This window comes from Blennius ocellaris (genome assembly GCF_963422515.1).
Source record: "Blennius ocellaris genome assembly, chromosome: 3".
Classification (NCBI taxonomy): Eukaryota; Metazoa; Chordata; class Actinopteri; order Blenniiformes; family Blenniidae; genus Blennius; species Blennius ocellaris.
In genome coordinates this window covers 26,276,570-26,298,093 of record NC_137652.1, presented here as the reverse complement: position 1 = coordinate 26,298,093, position 21,524 = coordinate 26,276,570, and the positions used below count along the sequence as shown (strand labels likewise).

The 21,524-nt window shown below is 42.1% G+C and overlaps 1 protein-coding gene across 1 annotated transcript; it reads right to left on the bottom strand.

Moving 5' to 3' along the window:
• Positions 1-3,919: 3,919 nt before the first annotated feature.
• pld5 (phospholipase D family member 5) lies at positions 3,920-20,338 on the bottom strand (the record flags this gene model as incomplete). Its single annotated transcript, XM_080516269.1, has 10 exons — positions 20,174-20,338; positions 11,487-11,623; positions 11,186-11,369; positions 10,915-11,023; positions 10,594-10,721; positions 7,817-8,014; positions 7,091-7,242; positions 6,200-6,365; positions 6,033-6,123; positions 3,920-4,185 (listed from the first exon to the last, which is right to left on the bottom strand). The coding sequence occupies exons 1-10, from the start codon at positions 20,330-20,332 to the stop codon at positions 3,920-3,922; spliced, it is 1,590 nt and encodes a 529-aa protein (XP_080372395.1). The 5' UTR covers positions 20,333-20,338.
• Between the last annotated feature and the right edge of the window lie 1,186 nt (positions 20,339-21,524).

Genomic DNA, 21,524 nt, shown 5'->3' with positions numbered 1-21,524 from the left:
GCATCTGCCGTCAGTCCCACCGACAACTCCTCCTCCTCTTCCTCCTCCTCCTCCTCCGATGGAATGAAGAGTTATAAATAACTAAAATAAAAAAATAAAAGTTGCTATGTATAACGAGTTATGTTAATAAATCTTGAAATATAGAATAGAAATGTTTTCGCCCGTTGGATTTGTAGTTTAGAAACGCAACCGGGATATCTCTGAATTTAATCTGTTACCATGGAGACAGAGCCCCAACCCCCCTTCATCATCATCATCATCCTCATCTCACACACACACACATTAATAAACTAATCAAACGTGATTTATCAACTTTCATGCAGGCTGGTGAAATTCAAAGTGCTTCACAGATACTAAGAGAGAGGGAGAGAGAGAGAGAGAGAGAGAGAGAGAGAGAAGTTACACGTAAACAGGTAAATCTGAATAGAAAAACTAAACATAAAAATATTCCCACCATGAATTAAGACACAGATAATTAAATAAACAAGTATACAGCAAATATTAACCCAGATTTTTGTCATTATATATTTTTTTATATATTATACAGGTCAGATGTCCTGGTCAGATGTTCAGGACATCTGACCAGCTGAGTGCTGTAATTTCTGTTAGAGGTACAACACCACCACCATGTGGCCAAATCGTGTAACAGACAACACTTGGTTGTCTCGCCTGATTATTTTTAGTAAATCTCACGTTCTAGTGCTATGTTATTGTGTACATTATTGTGACAATAATTTACACAATTAACACCAACACATACATTATTTAATCACGTCTTGTTGAATTTGGATTTCAATATCTTTTTTTGTTGTTCTATTAACTTAAAAATTATATTGTGGCCCAATTATGTGTTTAATCCTAAATCCTATTATGGTGACTTGTAGTTTTTCATTTTCCCTTCAAACTTGAACGATGCGCTCCTGAACATAATCACTGCATTTCTCTCGGCAATACAAAGATCTTTGAACAAATGTCCACATGAAACAAGTCCATTTTCTAACTGGTCACATTCTCACCTATGGACAATTTTAGCCCACTGTTGGGATGCCACAGGACCACAGAAAGTTTGTTCATTTCTGGGGAGAGACAATATTTATTTGTCATGAGACACAGTCATGACATGAATTCTGACCCAGGAATGTGATTGACCATCACACCCAGTGGGGGTGGAGGGCTTCCGCAGGACCTCCCCCCCCCCCCCCCCCCCCCCCCCCCCTTTCTGCTCACAAGACTCTTCCCCCATGCAATCAGCCAGTCACTGATTGGTTGAAGCTCTCAGGCTTTGACACCTCTGAATTCACACGTGGCACAAAAGGCTTTCAGCCAGCCTCGCGCTCTCTTGCAAAGCAAACTCCAAGGAGGTGGGTTGCTGGAGAGCAGCTCATCCAGTGTTAGCACACAGCTAACACGAGAGGCCGGCAACCAGAGGCCTTCACTCCTCAACTCTTCTGCTGACCCAACCACGAGGGTCAGACCTTCCCAGGACCGGAGACCAGCGCCCACAGTCTGCTCTCCAGGGAAACCACCCGGTTCCTCCAGGACGGGACCAGGGAAAAGACGCCTCACAGAACTTCTTTGTGTTTTTCCTGAACAAGCAGGAAAACCATCACAGACCTGAGCGACCAGCTCCTCAGTCTGAACAAAGGGACAACCAGGAGCTGTAAAGAAGGACTCCTGAAACATCAACTCCATCTTCTTCTCCTCAGCCTGCAGAACCAGCAAACCACAGTTAGCAGGAGGTGCTAACTACAGGAGAAGACACCAGCTTCCCTCCAGCAGGACAACAACTGAACTCCTTCAAGGAAGTGGTAACAACTGGGCATTACTTGAGATTAGTTAAACTTGATGCTATGCATAGAACTGTTTAACTTTCATGAAGATGTGTTGATTCTGTTACAGTGATCGCGTTCTGTTGATAATGATATTAGGCACTGTTATCAACTTGTAAACCAACGTTAGCTCTGCCACAGACACAGGGTCTGCATGCTAATCTGCTTTACTAACTTGTTAACTCACAATCCTACACATATCACATCAAAGACAACATCACACAGTAACCGAACACCATCTGACGACTCCTGACGTTTTACAAGACAAATCGCATTCACATAAACTCATTCTAGAAATGGTCCTTTAGCAGAGACACACAGGAAGCAGATGCTGCGGCTAGCTTTTATTGTTCCATTGCTATCAGCACATGGCCGAGACACAGGACAGACTTCCTGCTCTCTGATAACCTCCATTTGGAATGTAGTTTCTTGTGATCCGCCATCTTGTTTTGTAGTTCCATCACACGTCTCACACACACACACTCCCTCCAACTCTCTCTCTCTTTTTCCTCGTCACACACACACATGCACCTACACACACCCAGCTGTATATAGGTAGTTAGAATCTGTGTTTTATTTGTTTTCATTGTTAATCAATATAATTTTTGGAATCATACTTGCTGTTTTATTAATGTGCACAAAGGTGAATGAAATGTCGACCTCTTCTGTGTCAAGAACTCCAAAATCCTTCAAGCTTTACTGTTAATTCTGGTAATTGTAATTAATTTAACTATTAATTCAAATTCCTGATTAACTGTTTAGTATATCTTATGAGACTGATATAACTGAATATGCTATCATTTCCTGTTAAGACAGGTGGTGCTCCGAGGTATCTGATACAGATCAGATTAAATTTCAACAACATTATTAATAACTATCTTTGATAATTATTAATCATTATCGATAGCCAACCAAAACATAAATAGTGATCCATATGAGGTAGTAAATCCCTACACCACAAACACATGTGATTGAACTGTGGTCGGATACCGTGCCTGTATAAAACCCACACAAACACAGGGGGAACGTGCAAACTCCAGACAGAAAGTCAGTCCAGTTCAGACCTGAAGCACAGACCTTCATGCTCTGAGGCAAGAGAGACAAACTACTGCACCAAGAGTACTTTGTGATGTATAATATGTGTAATATTTTTCCCAGCTGAAGGTTGTTTTAGGCTCAGCGTTTGTGATTTAATAGTTAAAAAAAGACTGAAGTGTGAACCTGTGTGTTGAAGTAGCTTTAACAGCATCATTATTAATAAAGGTCAGCGATCTTGTTCCTCCCCTCGTGTTGGTTTCATCACTTCAGAAGCAGCGGCTTGTTAGTGATCCGGACAAAGAGAACATTTGAATAATGTCTGAGTTCAGCAGTCGACACTAATTGAATTATGTAAAACAAGAAGTAAATTAAGCATGCGATGAGCCAGAGCTATTAAAATCTCTCTTTTGGAGAAGCATCTGACCTTGTTTGGCTGCAGTCGGTGCACTCATGTAAATGAAGTAAACACAACGCCAGTGTAGGAAGAAAACAAAAAAAAAGACACTTTATAAAGACAGATGAACAAATCTGAATGCAATGATAAACAGAGAAAATGTCCTAACTACTGTATCAGTCTGTGCGCGCCGTTCCACTGACGGACTTGGTTACAATTGCAGGCAGTACATTGTAGATTTTAAATAACAAAATGCTACGTAATCTCAAAAGCATTGCATTTTACAAAATACAAAAAACAAAAAAAAACTAAATGGAAAGAAAAAATAGTTCATTATAATAAAATGTTGAATGTGAGCTGTCTTGTTGAGTTTAATGGGATTTATGCAGAGTTCACATACAGAGCATATTGCTACTTCAAGTAAATAGTTTGTATTTGAGTATTGCTTTCAGTATCCATGCAGCAGTGCATGCTTATATAACAGTCAGTAGTTAATTAGGTAGATTATATTGTTGTCAAAGCTATACTTTCTCTGTAAATCAATATCCATTGAAACAATGTTCAAGTATGAAGGTCAGCATTCTCATTTGAGTACCTCTTTGTAAATAGGAAGTATTCAGGCGTACAAAGCTTCAGGTTATATTGAAATATTCTGTGCTTATACTACATTTAAAGGGCTATTCCACTTGTTTTCCTCCTTCGTGCCTGTTTGATGCTTCAGATGTTGTACGTTTCTGTATTTTCCCTGCTGGTCTTTGCTTCCCTGGAGAGTCTTGGCGTAGCGCGACCCCCAGTCTCTTTCAAAAGCAGCCCTGAGCTGCTCCAGGATCGTCTCCCCTCCGTCTTCAGGCCTGTCCTTCATCCGGACCACCAGCCCGACTCCTGCGTTGGACAAAAAGTCACTTCCCACCCAGTCGTGGTTTCCTGAGCACAACAGACAATAGTTACTGTTAGAAGTTCTGGAACAGTAGATTCAAGTTGCAGCGTTTCAAAAAAGTATTACGAAATTTAGATCACTTTTGATGATATCACTTTTCCTCCAATCCTGCCGCCACCGGCCGGATTTAACACGTTGACTTCTCATTTACTGCAGATGTTTTTATGAACCTTCTAACATTGAGCTTTGTACCTTTTCTACTAATCATTGCAGCAGCGCCAGTCCAGTCCAACAAACAAGATTCACAAATGTGTCACACATTTAAGTTTTTCAGAAAACACAGTTGTTTTGGAAGAGGCAGAAACACTTATTCATATTTTCAACAATTCTCCAGCCAAAAACTGCATAAAATATGAAAATATCTAAATATATCTTGTATTAATTCCATTAATAAAAAAGTTTGATGCTGAGAATTTAGGCAGATCCAGGGAATGAGTTAGTTAATCAACATGTTTTAAAGCTTTTTTAACAGATTTTAAAATGGTATAATTGGTAAGGAGAGATGAAGCTTCAGTACGAGAAGTAAAACTATAAATGACATATTTCAATGAAGGAAGAAATGAGGACAAGCAGATGGTAACTTACTACCGAAGTGGTGAATATAGATTTGTGTCATTCTTGTTCGTGTCTTTCGAACTAAATCAGTTTAGTTGCATATCTACAATCCTTATCATGAAAGTGTTAATAAATTGTGACAGCTATCTTTTGTATTTACATTAACATCAAGTTACAGGGCTTGTAGTGAAAAAAAATCAACTTCGTCATGTATGGTAGATTGGCAGGGATATTATTTAGTTGTATTAAAAAATAAAAGATTAAATCAAAACAAAATGTCTGTAATTTTGATGAAACCTTTAAGTCAAATTGTTGCTGGTTGAGGCTAAAAGAAAAAGCAGAGCATCACAATGAAAGAGTGGCTCTTCTGACTAAATGTTGTTGATCTCAAGTATTTAAACTCATAGTTTGTTATGTATTTTGTTAAAGTGTTAAAACATATGTACGTACCAGATTCAAATCAATCTTATCTTGATAAATGAACACATGAACATGGACTAAATAAAGTAGTGCCTTTTTCCAGAGACACATTGAATCATATTTAAGCTTATCAATCTAGCAAATAGTTGAATACATTATAGTACAGTGGTATTCTATAGTGAGTTACCAATATTTTACAGAAATGCAGTCAAACATTAACTGATTAAGGGCATTTTTGATGTTATGGATGATGACTTTTTATTCAGCTTAATAGTTTTATTAGATTAGATTGGCTTTAAACGACACATCAGACTCTAAAACGGGTGTCAAACACATTGTAGTTCAGGGTTTTTCTTTGTTGTGGCGCAAAATGACTAAAATCTCAATTAAAGCCAGTTTTATTGAAAACATCTGGTGCAAACTGCAGCGAAATAAAAAAATAAAGAAATAAAATGTAAGAACTTCTCCCGTATCTGTTGCATTATAGGTGTTTTTACAAATTCACCCCGACAGTAACAAAGGGTTTGAGCAACAGCCGTCCTGCCATTGGACATTTTGGAGCCTCTTGTGGGACAGTTTTGGTCCACAGGCCTTATATTTGACAACCCTGCTCTAAAATATTAAAATATCTTTTAATTACTTTTTTTTTTTTTTTTTTTAACTTCCTGGTATCATGTGCTCTTTTAACGAATCATCATGGCACAATAACCAACCCAATATGTAATTCCATTAGAAGTACATTGACCAATATTTTTTTCAAAATAACTGTAAAGCCCTAGAGACTTTCAAAGAAGCTTATTTAAAAAAAAAACCCAACCCAAAAAGGTCCTCTAACGTGCACAAACTCCACTCTACCTACCGATGTAAGCAGCGCTGTCGGTCACCATGTACTTGTTGTGGTTGAGTCCCAGCTGGCTGTCGTCTCTCTGCTCCTTGTGGCTGAAAAACCTCTGTGAGGTTGAGAAGTTCTGTTATTCAGACGGAGCTCAGCGTGGAACCCGAGCGTCCCCCCATCACTTCACTCACCACCTCCATGGAGCAGTTGAGGAGCTGCACGCACAGCGACTTGAGGGAGTTGACAAAGTTGAAGGTGAGAGGGTGAGTCTTCCTCCAGAAGCTGACGAGCAGGCGGACCCGGATCCCCCTGAGCACCACGGCCTCCCTGATCACCTCGTCCAGCGGAGACCAGTACCTGTTCAGCCAGAACATTGTGACCACTGATGATCTGCTCACCTTTGAATTAATTCAGCCGCAAAACATGTTCAGCTTTAAAATGAGGATAACAAAGCTCGCGGCCAATCAATCAATTTCAGAACTACAACAACAAAGACACTTTACAAATTTTTCATTGATTTCAGCTTCTCGTTTGCTCGAGCCTTTTAACTTTTCACACATTTTCCTCTTGGTTTTCAATTCAATGTATTTTCTCTCTCACTTATGTTCAAAATGAAAACTAAATGAATGAATGAAGCAGTTTTAGTTATTTTAGTTTTGTATTTATTCTTGGATATTTGGACACCTTTAGTACTTTTGGACAATTTTGGCAGTTTTATTTACTTTTATTACTTTTTTTTTAAGCTGTTTTAACTGTTTTAGCTGGAGACTAGAGTCCATTTGAGATTGATGATTTTGGTGTGCAAAATCAATACAAATGTTTATAAGACATAATTTACTGCAATTTCTCGCTTGTGTGTCTAATAAGGGCTCTCGTCTCGTTTCGTCGGTTTGAGATTCAGACTTTTTTCCTCCAAACAGTCCAATCACTCTGGGGTATGGGCTGGACTAAAAACTTCCCTTTTAGAGGTTCCATTTATCAACTTCCAGGACCTGCTGGAAACATCTGGATGCCTGATATATTTGATAAAAACTCAGAGAGAGAGGAAAATTAGGCTTGAATGTGTTGCGTCATCCACACACCTTGTGACTGAGTTTCCCCTAAACGTCCGGTGCACCAGAGGGAGGTAGTCTGTCACAGATATGAAGATGAATCTCTTTGCGCTCTGGACGACTTGATAGATGGCGTCCACATCTCGGGTGCGATCTTTGGCGCAGAAGAGCTCTGGAGAGGTCTACAGAACCACCACACATCTGATTATTCACTTTGTTTTCGGTTCGGTGGGGAAAATCTACAATACTAATCTACAAAATCTACAAGCAGTGGCTAGTTGAGGACATTTTCTTTGCATTATGAGAGGAGAGTCTGGAGCCTGAGAGCAGGCTGGCGCTGCCAGCGGTCTGCACCAGCACGGCTCCAGGAGTTCCTATAGGATGATGAATCTCCTCAATGCAGCTGATAAGCAGCTTGTCGCTTCGAAGGGTTACAAGATTCATTACTGTCAAATTAGGCTGAGCTTCTGAGATCTTCAGACTCCACGTGCTCCTCAGCGTGATATTATCATGATTAATCACCTCCTTCCCGTGTATGTTATTAGTTAGTAATGAAATTTTTATAAAGACATCCCCCCATGTCGACCCGCAAGCTGTGATGCCCCAAGTGAAATACAAACCTGTAAAACATTTATTACACACATAAAACCTGTGCTTGTGTCTTTCTTGATCTTGTCGAGTTTGACACTTTGTGCACTATCGGTTTATGCCTGAACATGCGTTAAATCCTGTCGAACAGCAGAGGCGGGTCCTCACAGACACGTAAGCGGAGGCCGGGGTGGCGTTCAGCCGCAGCTCCAGGGCGCCGTGCCTCCCGTAGAGGGCTGTAACCCTCTTCGACCAGATGGAGGGGATGTAGTCCCGCTCGTGAAGCTGCCAGTAAAAGGAAAAGATTCTGTGGAGGTCCAGGGCCAGACAGCTGCAGTTGTACACCACCAGCCCCAGTTCTTTCCTCTGTGGGAGGGTTAGAGAGACACACAGTGCTGAAGAGGTGATGCAGCAGAAAAAAGTTTCAGCCCCTAATTGTTGGTGTCATTACCGTGTGAGGATGCAGTGGACTAATTAGACTTTAAAATAAAAAAAATAAAAAAAAGGGGGGGGGGGGGGGGGGGGGGGTCGAGTGATTTCAGAATATCTGTGAGGATTGATGATCTAAGAGGAATTCTGAGGCTGAACAAGGTGAAGCTTTGTTCTGAAGGAAATGAAAACCACATAAAAGTCTCTGGAGTGAAGCTGCTGCTATAAATCAGCTGATGTATGCAGGTGTGGAGATGTTTTGGTGCAGGGATGTCAAACACACGACCCGAGGGCCAAAACCGACTGCTGGAGGCTTCGATCTGGACCAGGGGATGCATAATCTTACAATTTCAGGATGTTAACTGCAATTTTTGCTGCTTCTAATTGTTCCACTGTGGGGGAGAAAGAGACACTGAGAAGGTGTTGTAGAAAAACCTACATTTCACTGAAGTCCTCTTTTGTTTTTTCACCAAAACTGAGAGAAACACATTAGTATTCTTGTGTTTTATGTCATTATCCCACCGTTTTTCTCCTTTGGCTTCACAAAGACCAAACCAGGCTTTGAGATTAGTTCGACAACTTGCTATAATTTTGGCAAACTGACATTAGGTTTAAAAGAACAGCTAATGGCTAATGAGAACTGTAACTGTCCTGAGGATATTAAATGACGGCACTGACCTGATGACACCTCTGGATCTACCCGTTCGGACCTGACGCTGACCGTTGACACTAGTCAGTATCATGTGTTGAGGAATAACCACTTGAGATCAGTTTGTGTTACTACCTCTACGTCACTTCCGCTAAATGGCTCGACTGAGTCTCTACAGGCCCCCAGATGTCCATGAAATGTTTTGGGCGAAAGTGCTTTGGTGCCTATTCACACTTAAAGGGGTCATATTGTGCAAAATGTACTTTCTAGTTGTTTTCCAACAGTAATAATCAATCCAAAACCTCAGAATGATGCTCCAGAGGTGAAGAAAATCTGTCCTCTCTCTCCCTGGCTCGTTTCAGTTTTTAAAAAGTGTGTTGCTCCAAATGAGCGAATCAGAAATCAAACCCTATATAGTGTCATCAGGGGTTTAGCCAATCCCATTTAAGGTAAGCTCTCCCTTTGACTCCTCCCACAATTAGACAGCTCTTCTCTGGCACATGGCACCACGAGAGGAAGAACTTCCTCCTCTTCCCAAGATGGGCATGTGTGGGCGGAGCCAGTCCAGGTCACAGAGACACAGCAGATTCTGAATGCAGCTCCAATGATCCAATATTCAAATGGAGGAAATCAAGGAAAAGCTGGATTTGGGGCAAATAACTTTGAATACAATGTTTTTGGACCAAACACACACGCATACGTATATAGGCAGTTACACATCCACACACACACATACAGCATGTCTCATATACAAAACACTGACTTTCGTTCACTTCTTGCAGACTCACCCTAACTACCTATTTTCCAACACTGAGCTTTAAATGCCATCTTCAAGTCAACATGATTGCCCAAAATGTCTGGCCTCACCTGCCCACAGGGTAGCATATAAGCTGGTTCCCGTCCCCGTCAGTTAAGAAACAACAAACACGTAGAGGTTTATTTTATCCATCCAGAAGGCTTTCATTCATTTTCTCCAAAATGACAGCTAAATTAACCTTAACTAGTAGTTCCCAACCCAACCTGGAGTTGAGCCAGGGATATTGTCACTGTGAATAAAGAACACTAACCCCTGCACCAGCATGCAGCCAGATCACGTCAAGCAGTTTTTTTTTTTTTTTTTTAGTCTTATTTAAGGATAAACTGCGATCCATGCAGAACTATAAATGAAGAGAGCAGGAGAAAGCGGTTCTAAATATACTCCTCTTGTCTCGTCATTAGCCACACTGCAGAAATGTGCTCAGTGTTTATTCTATTCTCGTGTGCGTTTCCCCAGGAGGAAACACACGGAGGTTCATATTGTGAATTTTCAGAAATATTAAACTCTTCTGCCGATCAGTCTTTTTCTCCTGTGTTATGGACACACACACACACACGTTTATGCATGTGCCCATTACTTTGTAACCACGGGCTGCTTTTTATAATTCCACTGAACAGTGGTTCTCCCTCCATCCAACACTGCCGGAGCGTTCAAACTGCCAGGTAATCACTTCAGGTTACGGGATGCTAATGCTCCCCTCGATTGTGAATCACACACTGAATAAAAAATGAAATGCCACTTTTCTTTGCCAACCGCCTCAGACGGCAATCTTAAATCCTCCCTGATGCATATTAGGAGCCGCCGAAGTAACTGAACAGAAGAGTACAGAGGAGCTCATCTGTGCTGTGTGATTTTTCCAGCTCCCTGCGGGGTGCAAAGGTTATCGTTTAATTAAATTTATGCAGGCTCCAACTTCTTTCTTTTTTCTTTTTTTTTTTCCCTTAAAGATGTAAAAAGCTATAGTAGACCTGACCTCGCCCTGACTGGCCAGGCTCATTTATCTGGTGGTTTTACCTCTGCAGGCTCCTCCTGCTGATGTTTTGATGTTACCTTGGAGAGTGACCTCCAGTCCATGTCAGCGCTCCCGATGTAAATGTGCCTCCGGTCTACGATCCAGAACGAGGAATGCAGTCCTCCTCGGGTGAAAGCTGACATGTTAACGAAGTGAATGTCTGCTTCTGGATGAGAATAAAAAAAAAAGAGTATAAAAACTTAAAATGTGCATGTTTTGGTGCTTGCCTAAAAACACAACACTTAAGAGTACAGACATTTGTCCGGACTGCTGATGCTTGGAAAATACCAACTTGATTAGTTTTGCTACAGTGAGAAAATGAATTGCTTTCACAGAATAAAAGTCTCACAGGCACTCACTGTGCGCCGCCAAGTCCTTCAGTTCAGCAGAGTTTGTCAGACTGCTGGCAATCTTCAGTTTAACCCCACGAGATTTCAGGCCGAGCAGCCTCTGGAACAAAAGCTGACCCTGAGGAAGAGAACAGTGTTTCTTAATGTCTCTGAAAAGGGCAACACTCATGTCTCGGCAGGACTGAGCTCATTAAAAGATTTACGTGAAAATAATTGCATTTCTCCTGCCGAGCACGTGGGACGTGCCTTCACTTCCTGTTTTGCCTTGGTGACTCGCTACCTGTTTGGCAGCGCTGGGGATTATTTCCACGTCCCAAGAGTTTAAGTCCCACACAGGCGAGACCACCTCCACGGAGTGCTTGGCCCAGTCCAACAGTGTGTTAAAGCCAGCGGAGAGGGGAAGCCGGGGTCGGTCGCCCAGCGGGAGAGAGAGGTCGTCTGGGATGTTCTCCACAAGCACAATGCTGAAATCAAGACAATTCCAACAATTTATCTAATTAAACTTGTTTTTCCATTGTTGCAGTGTTTGTTTGTTTGTTTTTTTTGCTTATTTTAATGCTGTTCAATGCTTAACATCTTACTGGCAGTCGCTGCTGCAGTTCTCCTCTGTGATCCCGTCCTCATCGTCCCCCCAGATGTCCACCGACGAGAAGATCAGCGCCACCAGCACAGCAAAGCAGCAGAGAAGGGCGAAGACGGCAATGCACTTCTGCTGTGTCTGGAAGGAGATTCAAACACAAAGTCAGGATCTCTTCTACTCCAGTTCCAATGCACAGGACCAATGTGCAGTCCAGACAGTGACACTGCTGGTCTTGAGTGGTTCACAAAAAGGAATCTATCGGCTCTTAAATGCTAATGTCCTGAGTCAATACGATTGATTGGAGGTTAGGATTCGTGATCGATAGAACTGCTACGTCTTCATTCGACAGTGAAATCTCTTGATTTGACAACCAGTGTGCTGCAGGATTCAGAGCACTGGAGCAAAAAGACACCCAACACTCAGAAATCCTACTTTATTCCAGAGAGCTGAGGAGAAGTGAAGTGGAACAGTCTCCAGCTGAAGACAAATTGATGCACAGTAAAGCTCGGCGATAAAATAAAATATTGGAAAAGTCTGGTTTCTGTTATATATTGCCAGCTCTGTTGTCCAAGTACTCCCCCGGTGGAAGACGGATTTTATGAGCTCTGAGCCATAGTTTCATTCACAATAAACAATATTAAGGCATTGCGTGTGTGGAGTTTATGGTAAACAGAGGTTTTCAATATGGCTGCCGCTGCGGTCAGGGGTGATAATACTGCAACCCTCATCCAGCCTGAGGAGTCTTGATTTCCACAGTTTTTAAAAGTGCCTTCGGGCACTTCTGTTTTGCTTACCACCGCAGATTTTCACCATCTCGTTCCCCCACCGCGCCGTTTGGCTTTGTCGGTTTGTGAGCCGTCAACATCACATTAGATATTCTCCTTTGTAGTGTTTGATCAATCAGGTAAGTCACATCCTGCTGATGAGTTTTTAGGCGGAACGACGACTCCCAGATGCTGGTTTACATTTTTGAAAATAACACTGTTCAGCATAAAGTCCTGGGAAAGCTGTGGGTGTTTGTTGACCCGGTCCCCGACTCCTCTCCACACTGTCTGTCTCCGGCAATGAGGCTGAAAGGCTGGTGCCAGCCTGATGCACCTCACACTCCTCTGAGACCAGCGAGCTCTTCATTACAGTGAGCCCAGTCAAGGACCGCGCTGGACGGCTGTGGATGTGGACACGACAGCCAGGAAATGAAGCTTCATGATGCAGACTGACAGGGCGAGACGGGTCGGACACGTTGCGGTGACATATAGCATTTCTTCCACAGAATATACAATAACAATCTCATCTGGCTTAGCCATTGATTTGAAAACAAAACCCCAATAACTAGTGCAACCTTCGTAAAACTAACCATTTTCATTTCATGATGGTGAAGTTAGATTTTCTTCTCAGATTTCAGGTATTTTGTAAAAAAACAAAAACAAAGAGAGAGAGAGAAAGCTGACGTATGAATACACCCATCAAAAGCAAGTACGACAAACAATTATCATACATATCAGGTCATTTCTACTCCATAAGCCTTTAGCGTGTATATCACAATTAATGAAGCAAACTAAAATATACAAGAATTGTGATGAATAGTAAAATAGTCATTTATTGGGGGGAAATGCAAATGAGCAAGTGACGACTTTCTAGACATGGGACTTATATATATATATATATAATATATAATATAATATATAATATATAATATATATATATATATAATATATTATATATATATATATATATTATATATATATAATATATATATATATATAATATATATATAATATATATTCACATACACATGCTTTAATTGTTCTTTTGAGTTTTATGTAATTTTCACTTGCTTTTATTTCACAATCATGTGCCAGATGCCTCGATTTTATATAAATGTGATGAAGCAAAATAAATAAATAATAAATAAAATTTGCCGTCACTGTAAAATAAAGTGATTAACAACATTTTATAATGGACAAATAACTGATTAAGATAAAATATATGTATTAAAATTAAACATATATGGCTGCTTGTAGGCTTGCATGTATTTTAAAGGCAAATTAATTTTAAATGATTAACACGTATCGAACAAAAGCCGACAAGATGAGTGGAAATCTAACAAAGCTTTAACCGTTAGAATAGGATTATATAATAGGTGTAAGAGCTCACCTTCAGAGGCTCCGGTGGAGCTGGTCCTGCCATTGGAGCTGCACCTCTTAAACTTCTCTGACAGGTGGGAAACAGCAGCTCACTCACACATCTTTATCCGTCTCACTTGTCCAGCCTCTTCGGGGTGTGTGTGTGTGCGTGTGTGTGTGTGCGCGTGTCTCCATCCTGCTGCTTCCTCTCTGTCCTCAGAGCTTTGTGTGTGTGTGTGTGTGTGTGTGTGTGTGTGTGTGTGTGTGTGTGTGTGTGTGTGTGTGTGTGTGTGTGTGTGTGTGTGTGTGAGTGTGAGTGTGAGTGTGCTTTTTGTGTGCACCATAGCTCCTGGTCTCCACTGTGTCCTGACATGGTTCCCTCAGACTGAATGTGTGTGTGTCTGTGCGTGTGTGTAAGCTGTGTGTGTGTTGCACACTCTGTTTCTAAGTGGAGGTGGTGAGCGAGACCAGCCCCTCTCCTTCGAATGGCCAATACAGAGCTGCGAGCCCTCCCTCCTCTTCCCATCGTTTCTCTCTCTTTTTCTCTTCCTTGAGAACAAAGCTCATCTGGCAGGAAGCATCCGGTCCCTGCCTACAGAGGGGCTGATGCTGAAACATGCAATTACTGTGTGACAGCTGAAGCAAAAACTCTCAAATCGTTCTGGACTCGGTAGGTCAGACGTGTGTGTGTGTGTGTGTGTGTGTGTGTACACACACTCACTAACAAGCCTGCACACACAGTCACTGTATAAAAATAATGAAATGGCTCTGAAGCTCGAATTAATGAGCTAAACTTGTGACATATGTGTAAGTCAGCAGTGTTGTCTGTGTTTCCCGGTGCATTTTAAATCATTTTGATGAATGTGCTTTGCAGCGATGCACTATATTCCACTGCACTTATTTATTCTCTTCTACTGTAAATGGTTTCTGTCTCTTCTCACTGCTCCGAGTTACATTAAAGGACCTCGATGGGGGTAAGAAAAATTCTGAAACATGCATACACTTTCCACACGTACCCTTGAATACAACAACCTTCCCCTCGCAGATAAACACAGCACTGCCTCATGACAGAAAACAACATATGCTGCTGACTGCAGGCAAGCTGCTTCTCTGTTTATGAGTCCAGCAGTGTGTGCAGAGGCAAGAGCTGCAAGGATGAGAGGCGATTCGGGGAGCTTGTTCACTTCTGAGGCAGTCCTGCTCAGAATATTCAAATGTGTCTTTATTAAACATGCTGGCGGCACTTGTATGTGTAGTTGTCACGAAAATGTTGCCACAGCCTTTGGGAAAAATCCCCATGAAGATTGACACAGAGATCAATGTAACACTTATTTAAAAAAAAAAGGGGGGGGGGGGGGATAACTTTCTTATAAGTTCTGGTCGATCCCACTGATCATCTGGCCTCAATTAGGTCTTATGTACATTCCTTATAGCTATTCTGAAGGCTACACTGTATTATATACTACACATGCACGTTTCATTTTTTCTATTTTAAAATCTTCTTGCACTATTTTTTTTGCCTATATTCTCTATATTTGGGTGATATATTATTTCTATAGTCTCCATTTTTCCTTCTGGGTGATGTATGTCTACACCGAAGGAGGGTGAGAGGAGATCTTGATTCCACTGTGTGTCTTGCATGCACAGCAGAATTGACAAAAAAAGCTCACTTTGATTTTGACTTATCTTGCATTCAGTGGGTTGGTGGTTCTATCCTCTATGCTGATGAGCAAGACATGGATCTCCGACCTGCTCCCAATAGAGGTTGAGCGTCCTCCGTTTTATCAGTTGCCATAGTTTTTTTTGTGTGTTTTTTTATGACTGGGTGAATGAGAGACTTTAAATCACTGTGATAGTGATTGAAGCGGTTTGGTGACGGGGATGCAGATCGGTTTATGAGTTGTCACATGTTGCCAGTAGACAAACAAAGTCACAGCAGGTTTTCCCTCCTGGGTTCGTCCACGATGGGCGCCCTCTGCACGTCACGCCGTCTGTGACATGACAGAAGTGTTTGAGTCGCTTCCCAGGAGAGCTGCGCGTTCCCAAGGCCGCACGCCAGGGGTCAAACAGACAACGGGAGGGACGAACGCCATGGCGGGACGGAGGGGAGCGGGACGCCACCGTTTCTCCAGCGATCACGTGCGCAGACTTTCAGTGAATGTGATGGTCGGCTAAGAGTCTGCTGGCAACGCCAGACAGTTGCGGCTGTAAATATTGAAAAACAACGATGCAGTCACTGATGATGCAACTTTCAATACTTCAGTGTGAAATCTTTTGCTGTCAGTTTCTGTCGGCGAATTCTTTCGCCTTCGTGCCTTTTAAAAAAAACACATCTGGGCCAGATTGATAAATTCACGTTAATGGTTGTCCGGAGTCATTCTCATCTGAAGCCAAAAAACGGCTACTGTTTTCCAAAAATTACACAAGGGCTCTGGTTTCCTCTCACAGGTGACTATAAATAGTCTGTGAATGCGATTTATGAGGGTGCGCACGTGACAACGTCTTGAAAACAATGTCCGATTACACGTAAACAGCAAAAAACGCTGAAAAGGATGTAGGTTTCATGTTGAGCCACTAGCGGGTGCTGTTGTTGTTGTTTGTTGTTTGAAACCACACATACGTTCAGAGAACAATACAACAAAAACACTGTGATGGACTGGTCGTTTATTCAGGGTGTTAAACTGCACACAGTCAACTGGGATCAGTGTCAAACTCTGTGATCATACAAAGTAGAATAGAAGATATGTGGTTACTTCAGGGGGCAGGTTTTCTCCAAAATTGGAAAATTAGAAAGTATCTGTCCTTCATCCCTGCACTTGAGTCGATTTATCATATCAGAAGATCCACGCTTTACTTCTCTAATGGCTTTTTATCTTTACTCATGTATTTATTTCGGCTGATACGTCATTTGAAGACAAATATCTGTACCTATTTCATTCTTCAAACCGACATGCTCATACTGTTACCCAGACAGAAGCTGCAGAAAAATTCTAAATTGAAGTCAAGATAGATTTCCGAGATAAAAAGTATTATTCCTATAATCACTGTTCAGCCATGTTATTACATTAATTCGATTTTTTGATTCAATACTATGATGCAATTTGAATCGTGATCATTGTATTTGTTAATGATTGTATCCACACATATTATGATATGATTGTATCACATATTACAATAACCATAACTGATAATGTTCTGTAATTGTTGTCACGTATACGCAACACACACACACACACACACACACACACACACACACACACACACACACACACACACACACACACACACACACGCACACACACACACACACACACACACACACACACACACACACACACACACACACACACATCACTGAGCATTATAGCATTTCACATAGACTTTTTACACAATCCAATCATGACACCTAAATTATTTATGACCGACATAACATCTATCACTATCACTATCCTTCCAGGGTGACATTACATTACTCAATATGACATTTTGTTGCCATTTAGCTCTGGATAAATTATGCTGACCTTCGCTCCCATGCAAACGCAACCCCACTGACTTCCCATGAAGGACGCCTCAGAGTGGGTGTTTCACCTTCACGACCAAAACTCAACAGCGGGTCTTCATGCGTGTGCAGGACGCGGCGGTTTCTGACGTCACGGGGCGACATGTGCCGAGCGAACGCTGACTGGGCGCAGCAGCGCAGGAGGACGGCCGGGCCTGGCGCCAGGGGCGGCTGTGCAGATAGAGATCCAGCAGTGACAAATGATCCTGTTAGGTCGTCTCGTTCCATCAGGATGAGGCTGTCCAGAGCCCAGGACAAGGTCCAGTAGCTCTCCAAAGCCTCGAGGCCACAAGATTAAAAAAGATGGATTTTTTTTATTTTATTTTTTTAAAATCGGATCACGACCGATGCTTTTTCTTGTTTTTATAATTGAGCTCTGGCTGGAATACAAATACATCGCCAAAAAGTGTAGTAATACAAGTGGAAATAATAGAAAAAGGTTTGCAACACTTTGTGAGGAAGGTTTTCATGAGGGCTGACTCAACCCCGTCAGATTGGGAGAGTTGCTTTCGAATGAGCCTCAATGTTGTGAAGATCATGTTGCTCTTGCACGACGAGTTTCAAGCATCATCCATTCATTCATAATTTTCATTCTTGACACAACAGTGACGTTCACATCGGTACACTTGTCAGATCATCAAAGACAACCTGCGAAGGACATTTTTAAGCTGAGCAGCAGAATGATGAAGATCCCCTCTGCGGCCGGTCGGGGGCGGTCATGAAAGGAAACTGTTGACATAAACATTTCGCCAGCTGAGGTCACTGCAACGACGCAACTGCACATGCAAACGGGTGAAAATTGCGAGTTAATTTTCTAAGGGGTTGAGTTCAAGAAGCTTCCTTTGATAGGTGCCGTTAATTAAGCACAGCTACTGCAGGTGTCAAAGGTCACGCCGACCCCAGTCTCTCCCTCCCGCTTTCTCCCTCCCATCATTTGGTGCACAGTTCTCCGAAACAAGGGACCAATTTACTATCTCAATTGTTAAAAAAAACGCCCTGCAACATAGGGTGAGACTTTAACCATAAACATTATACCTGCATCAGCAAACCATGGTGCGGGTGAATATGACATGTCGATGATTCTACAACCTTTTATAGAAACTCTTTCTATTGCAAAAACAATAATTAGATTCCCTGCAGTGAGGAGCAGCACTGCCGATCACACACCAAGTTAAACCACAGCTAGTATCACTGATAGCAAAACTTTACCGGTGAGCTTATTTAGCCAGAGAAAGGAGTTCAAGGTCTAAAAGAATAGCTATTAGAGTGTCAAGGCCAAGAGTAATCTTTCTTCTTTCTCATCAGCAGTTTTGTTCTCTGAAATACACATGCCAAGGTGATAAATATCTCATTAGAATTCTGTTTAAACAGCAGAGCAAAATGCCATAAAGAATGAATAATGAACTCTGATGTAGGGAAACAGTTCCAAGGATCCAAGTGGCAATAAATGGAGAACAGGAGAGGTCCCAATACTGAACCTTGTGGAACACCACAACAGAGGGAAGCGGTGGCTGACATACGGTCGACAAGTCCGATCCACATAGTCATATCTTGACCATTCAGGACCTCTGATCCCTGCCACTGCTCCAAACAGGAGATCAGGGTAGCGTGTTCCACCGAGTCAAAAGCAGCTGTTAAATCCCGCCCAATCGTATTTGTTTCCACTTTGTAACAGTCTCGTTTTGCTCAAGGTGTCCCGGTTTTGTCCCACAGGCCACATGTTTTTCACCCCCGTTCTATTTGTTTTGTTTCAACATCAAGGTTTAATATCCGAGTGTGCTTCAAGCTGAAATGAAGGCACTGAAAAATGACACAACAAACGTATTCTGAATAGTTTCCTCGCCACCTCCCTCAGTTTCCATGTGACACTGAAAGAGTGGAATGAAGTAACTGTAACAAATTACAGTCGTTCGGTGCTTGTGAGCAGGTATAAATATAATGAAGAAAAGAAACCATGTTTGTTCTGTTTTAATGATTAAAGATACTCAGTGATTCCAGAGGACCCAATTAGAGTTGACCTGAATCCTGTCTGGGAAGATTAGATATTGATTTTAAACTGACTTCCTACAAGAGGGAAGAGCGCAATTTAATGATTCACAGAGTCGACGAGTTTTAAATGAGTCAGATTAATGAAAGCATAAACTTGTTTCCAGCCTTTTATTTACATTTACTTTTGTAGTCTTCTCCGGGGTGGGGCGGGGGGGGGGGGGGGGACCTCCCTTCACTCGCTCAATCTGCTGGGCTCAAGTCCAAGCTATATCGAGGATGGATGGCTCCATCGTTTTAATTCATTCCAGAATCACAATTGTCTTATTTTTGAGTCTTTTCCTTCATGAAAAATGAGCCAAAACACATTGGATTATTCAGAAATGAGGAAACTTCTGGGGCATGGACAGCAAAAAATACTCTGAGTAATGTTATTATTCCTTCAAAATGTCTTCAGAGAAAATGCCTGTAAGAATTTTCAACAACCTAAAGCCAATCAGCCAGTTTCTATCAGTATAATGTAATATTCTTCCACACAACCACCCACACCCACACACACACACACACACACACACACACACACACACACACACACACACACACACACACACACACACACACACACACACACACACACACACACACACACACACACACACACACACACACACAAAATATAATTTAATGGAAAGACAAATGCTCTGACTGTGATCAAGTCATTTTTAAAAGACGATTCTCTTATTTATAATTCTGATGTTATTGGAGTAATTTATAAAATAGTTAATTTCATTCCCGCCTGGCTCATCTCTTGTGTGGATGAAAGCATTTTGTGATTCCGGTCAAGCAGAGCAATCAACATTTCTTGGGTAAGACAGTTTATCAGTATTATATATTAACATGTTGCAGTCAGCTCCAGGTTAGCAAAAATTACATTCTAAGATTAAGGCAATCCTTTTACTAATTAAAAATTTTAAAAAGTATATCCAGTTTTTTAAATGTTGAAGAAGAGCAGTGGCTCACCCGTTCCAGCTTGTCTTTGCGGCGTAGGAAGACGGATGCGGAGTATCGCTGCTGCTGGACAGTGCTGGAGCTGCTGCTCTTCATCTGGGACATGCAGGGCAGCGGTGCCGGTGGGGCCTCGTCCTGCCCCCTCGACCTTGGATCGTTTGACAGCTCCATTGATGACCTGTGGATGGCTGCTGTCTGCTGGGACGGAGGCACACACACTCTTTACACACACACACACACACACACACACACACACACACACACACACACACACACACACACACACACACACACACACACACACACACACACACACACACACACACACACACACACACACACTCTCCCACCTCTCTTCTGCTCAGTCGAACCATCAGAAGCCACTCTCGGCCTGTTTGCTTTCCGAGCTTCAGTGTGTGTGCATCCAGACTTTTTCTGGCCAGAGCGCCAATGTTTCCTCATCCTTCAGAGTGGTTTTGTGTGTGTGTGTGTGTGTGTGTGTGTGTGTGTGTGTGTGTGGCACAGTCTCTCTGGCGGCACTGGAGGGGCGGGCAATGGGCTGACAGGGCGGAGGTGCAACAGGAGCTGCTGTTTGGAGAAGACAGAGCACAGCAGGCGCTGGAGCAGAGTAATCTAATTGAGAGAAAGAGTTAGGACTCTATCAGACATGAAGACACGTACAAGCTCTCTCTCTCTCTCTCTCTCTCTCTCTCTGTCTCTCTCTCTCTCTCTCTGACACACACACACACATACACCATTACTTGAAATCAGATTTCATCCATTTACACCTCACATACAGAATACTGATGCTGGCCGAGGCATCTTGAAGAGCTGTGGCCTCACCTCAGGAAACCTTTCGTGCAGGTTGTGAAAGGCGCCATATGCCCACTGGGAAGTTGGCACACACACACTTTCACCACCTCCCAGGGACATTACACCGACTTACCCTCAGCCTATCCTGCATTCTCACCAGAAACATGAAGAGACTCTCACCTCAGCCAAACCAGGTGCTTTATTCTATTATTTTAAATACAACATTAAACAAAGAGCCAATTCTGAAACAGACTTTACTGATTAAAATGATTTTTACTGAAACAATCAGGACCAACTTTGAATTTCATTTAAAAACCTGCGGTAATAAATCCTGCGTGCTGTCAGTTGCTACGGTTTCTGCAGCTTTCAGTCGGCATGTGTTCACAAACCCTCTAAAAAAGTTTTGGTGATGTCAGTTTCGTGCTTTCGGCTTGTTTTCTCTGCCACAACTTGATTTCTGTTCACTTGGTCCTCAGCCTCCCACTGCCAAAAAACTGCGACCTCTAGTGGACAACAGCCATAACTATGACCAGACATAAATTTTAGAGAA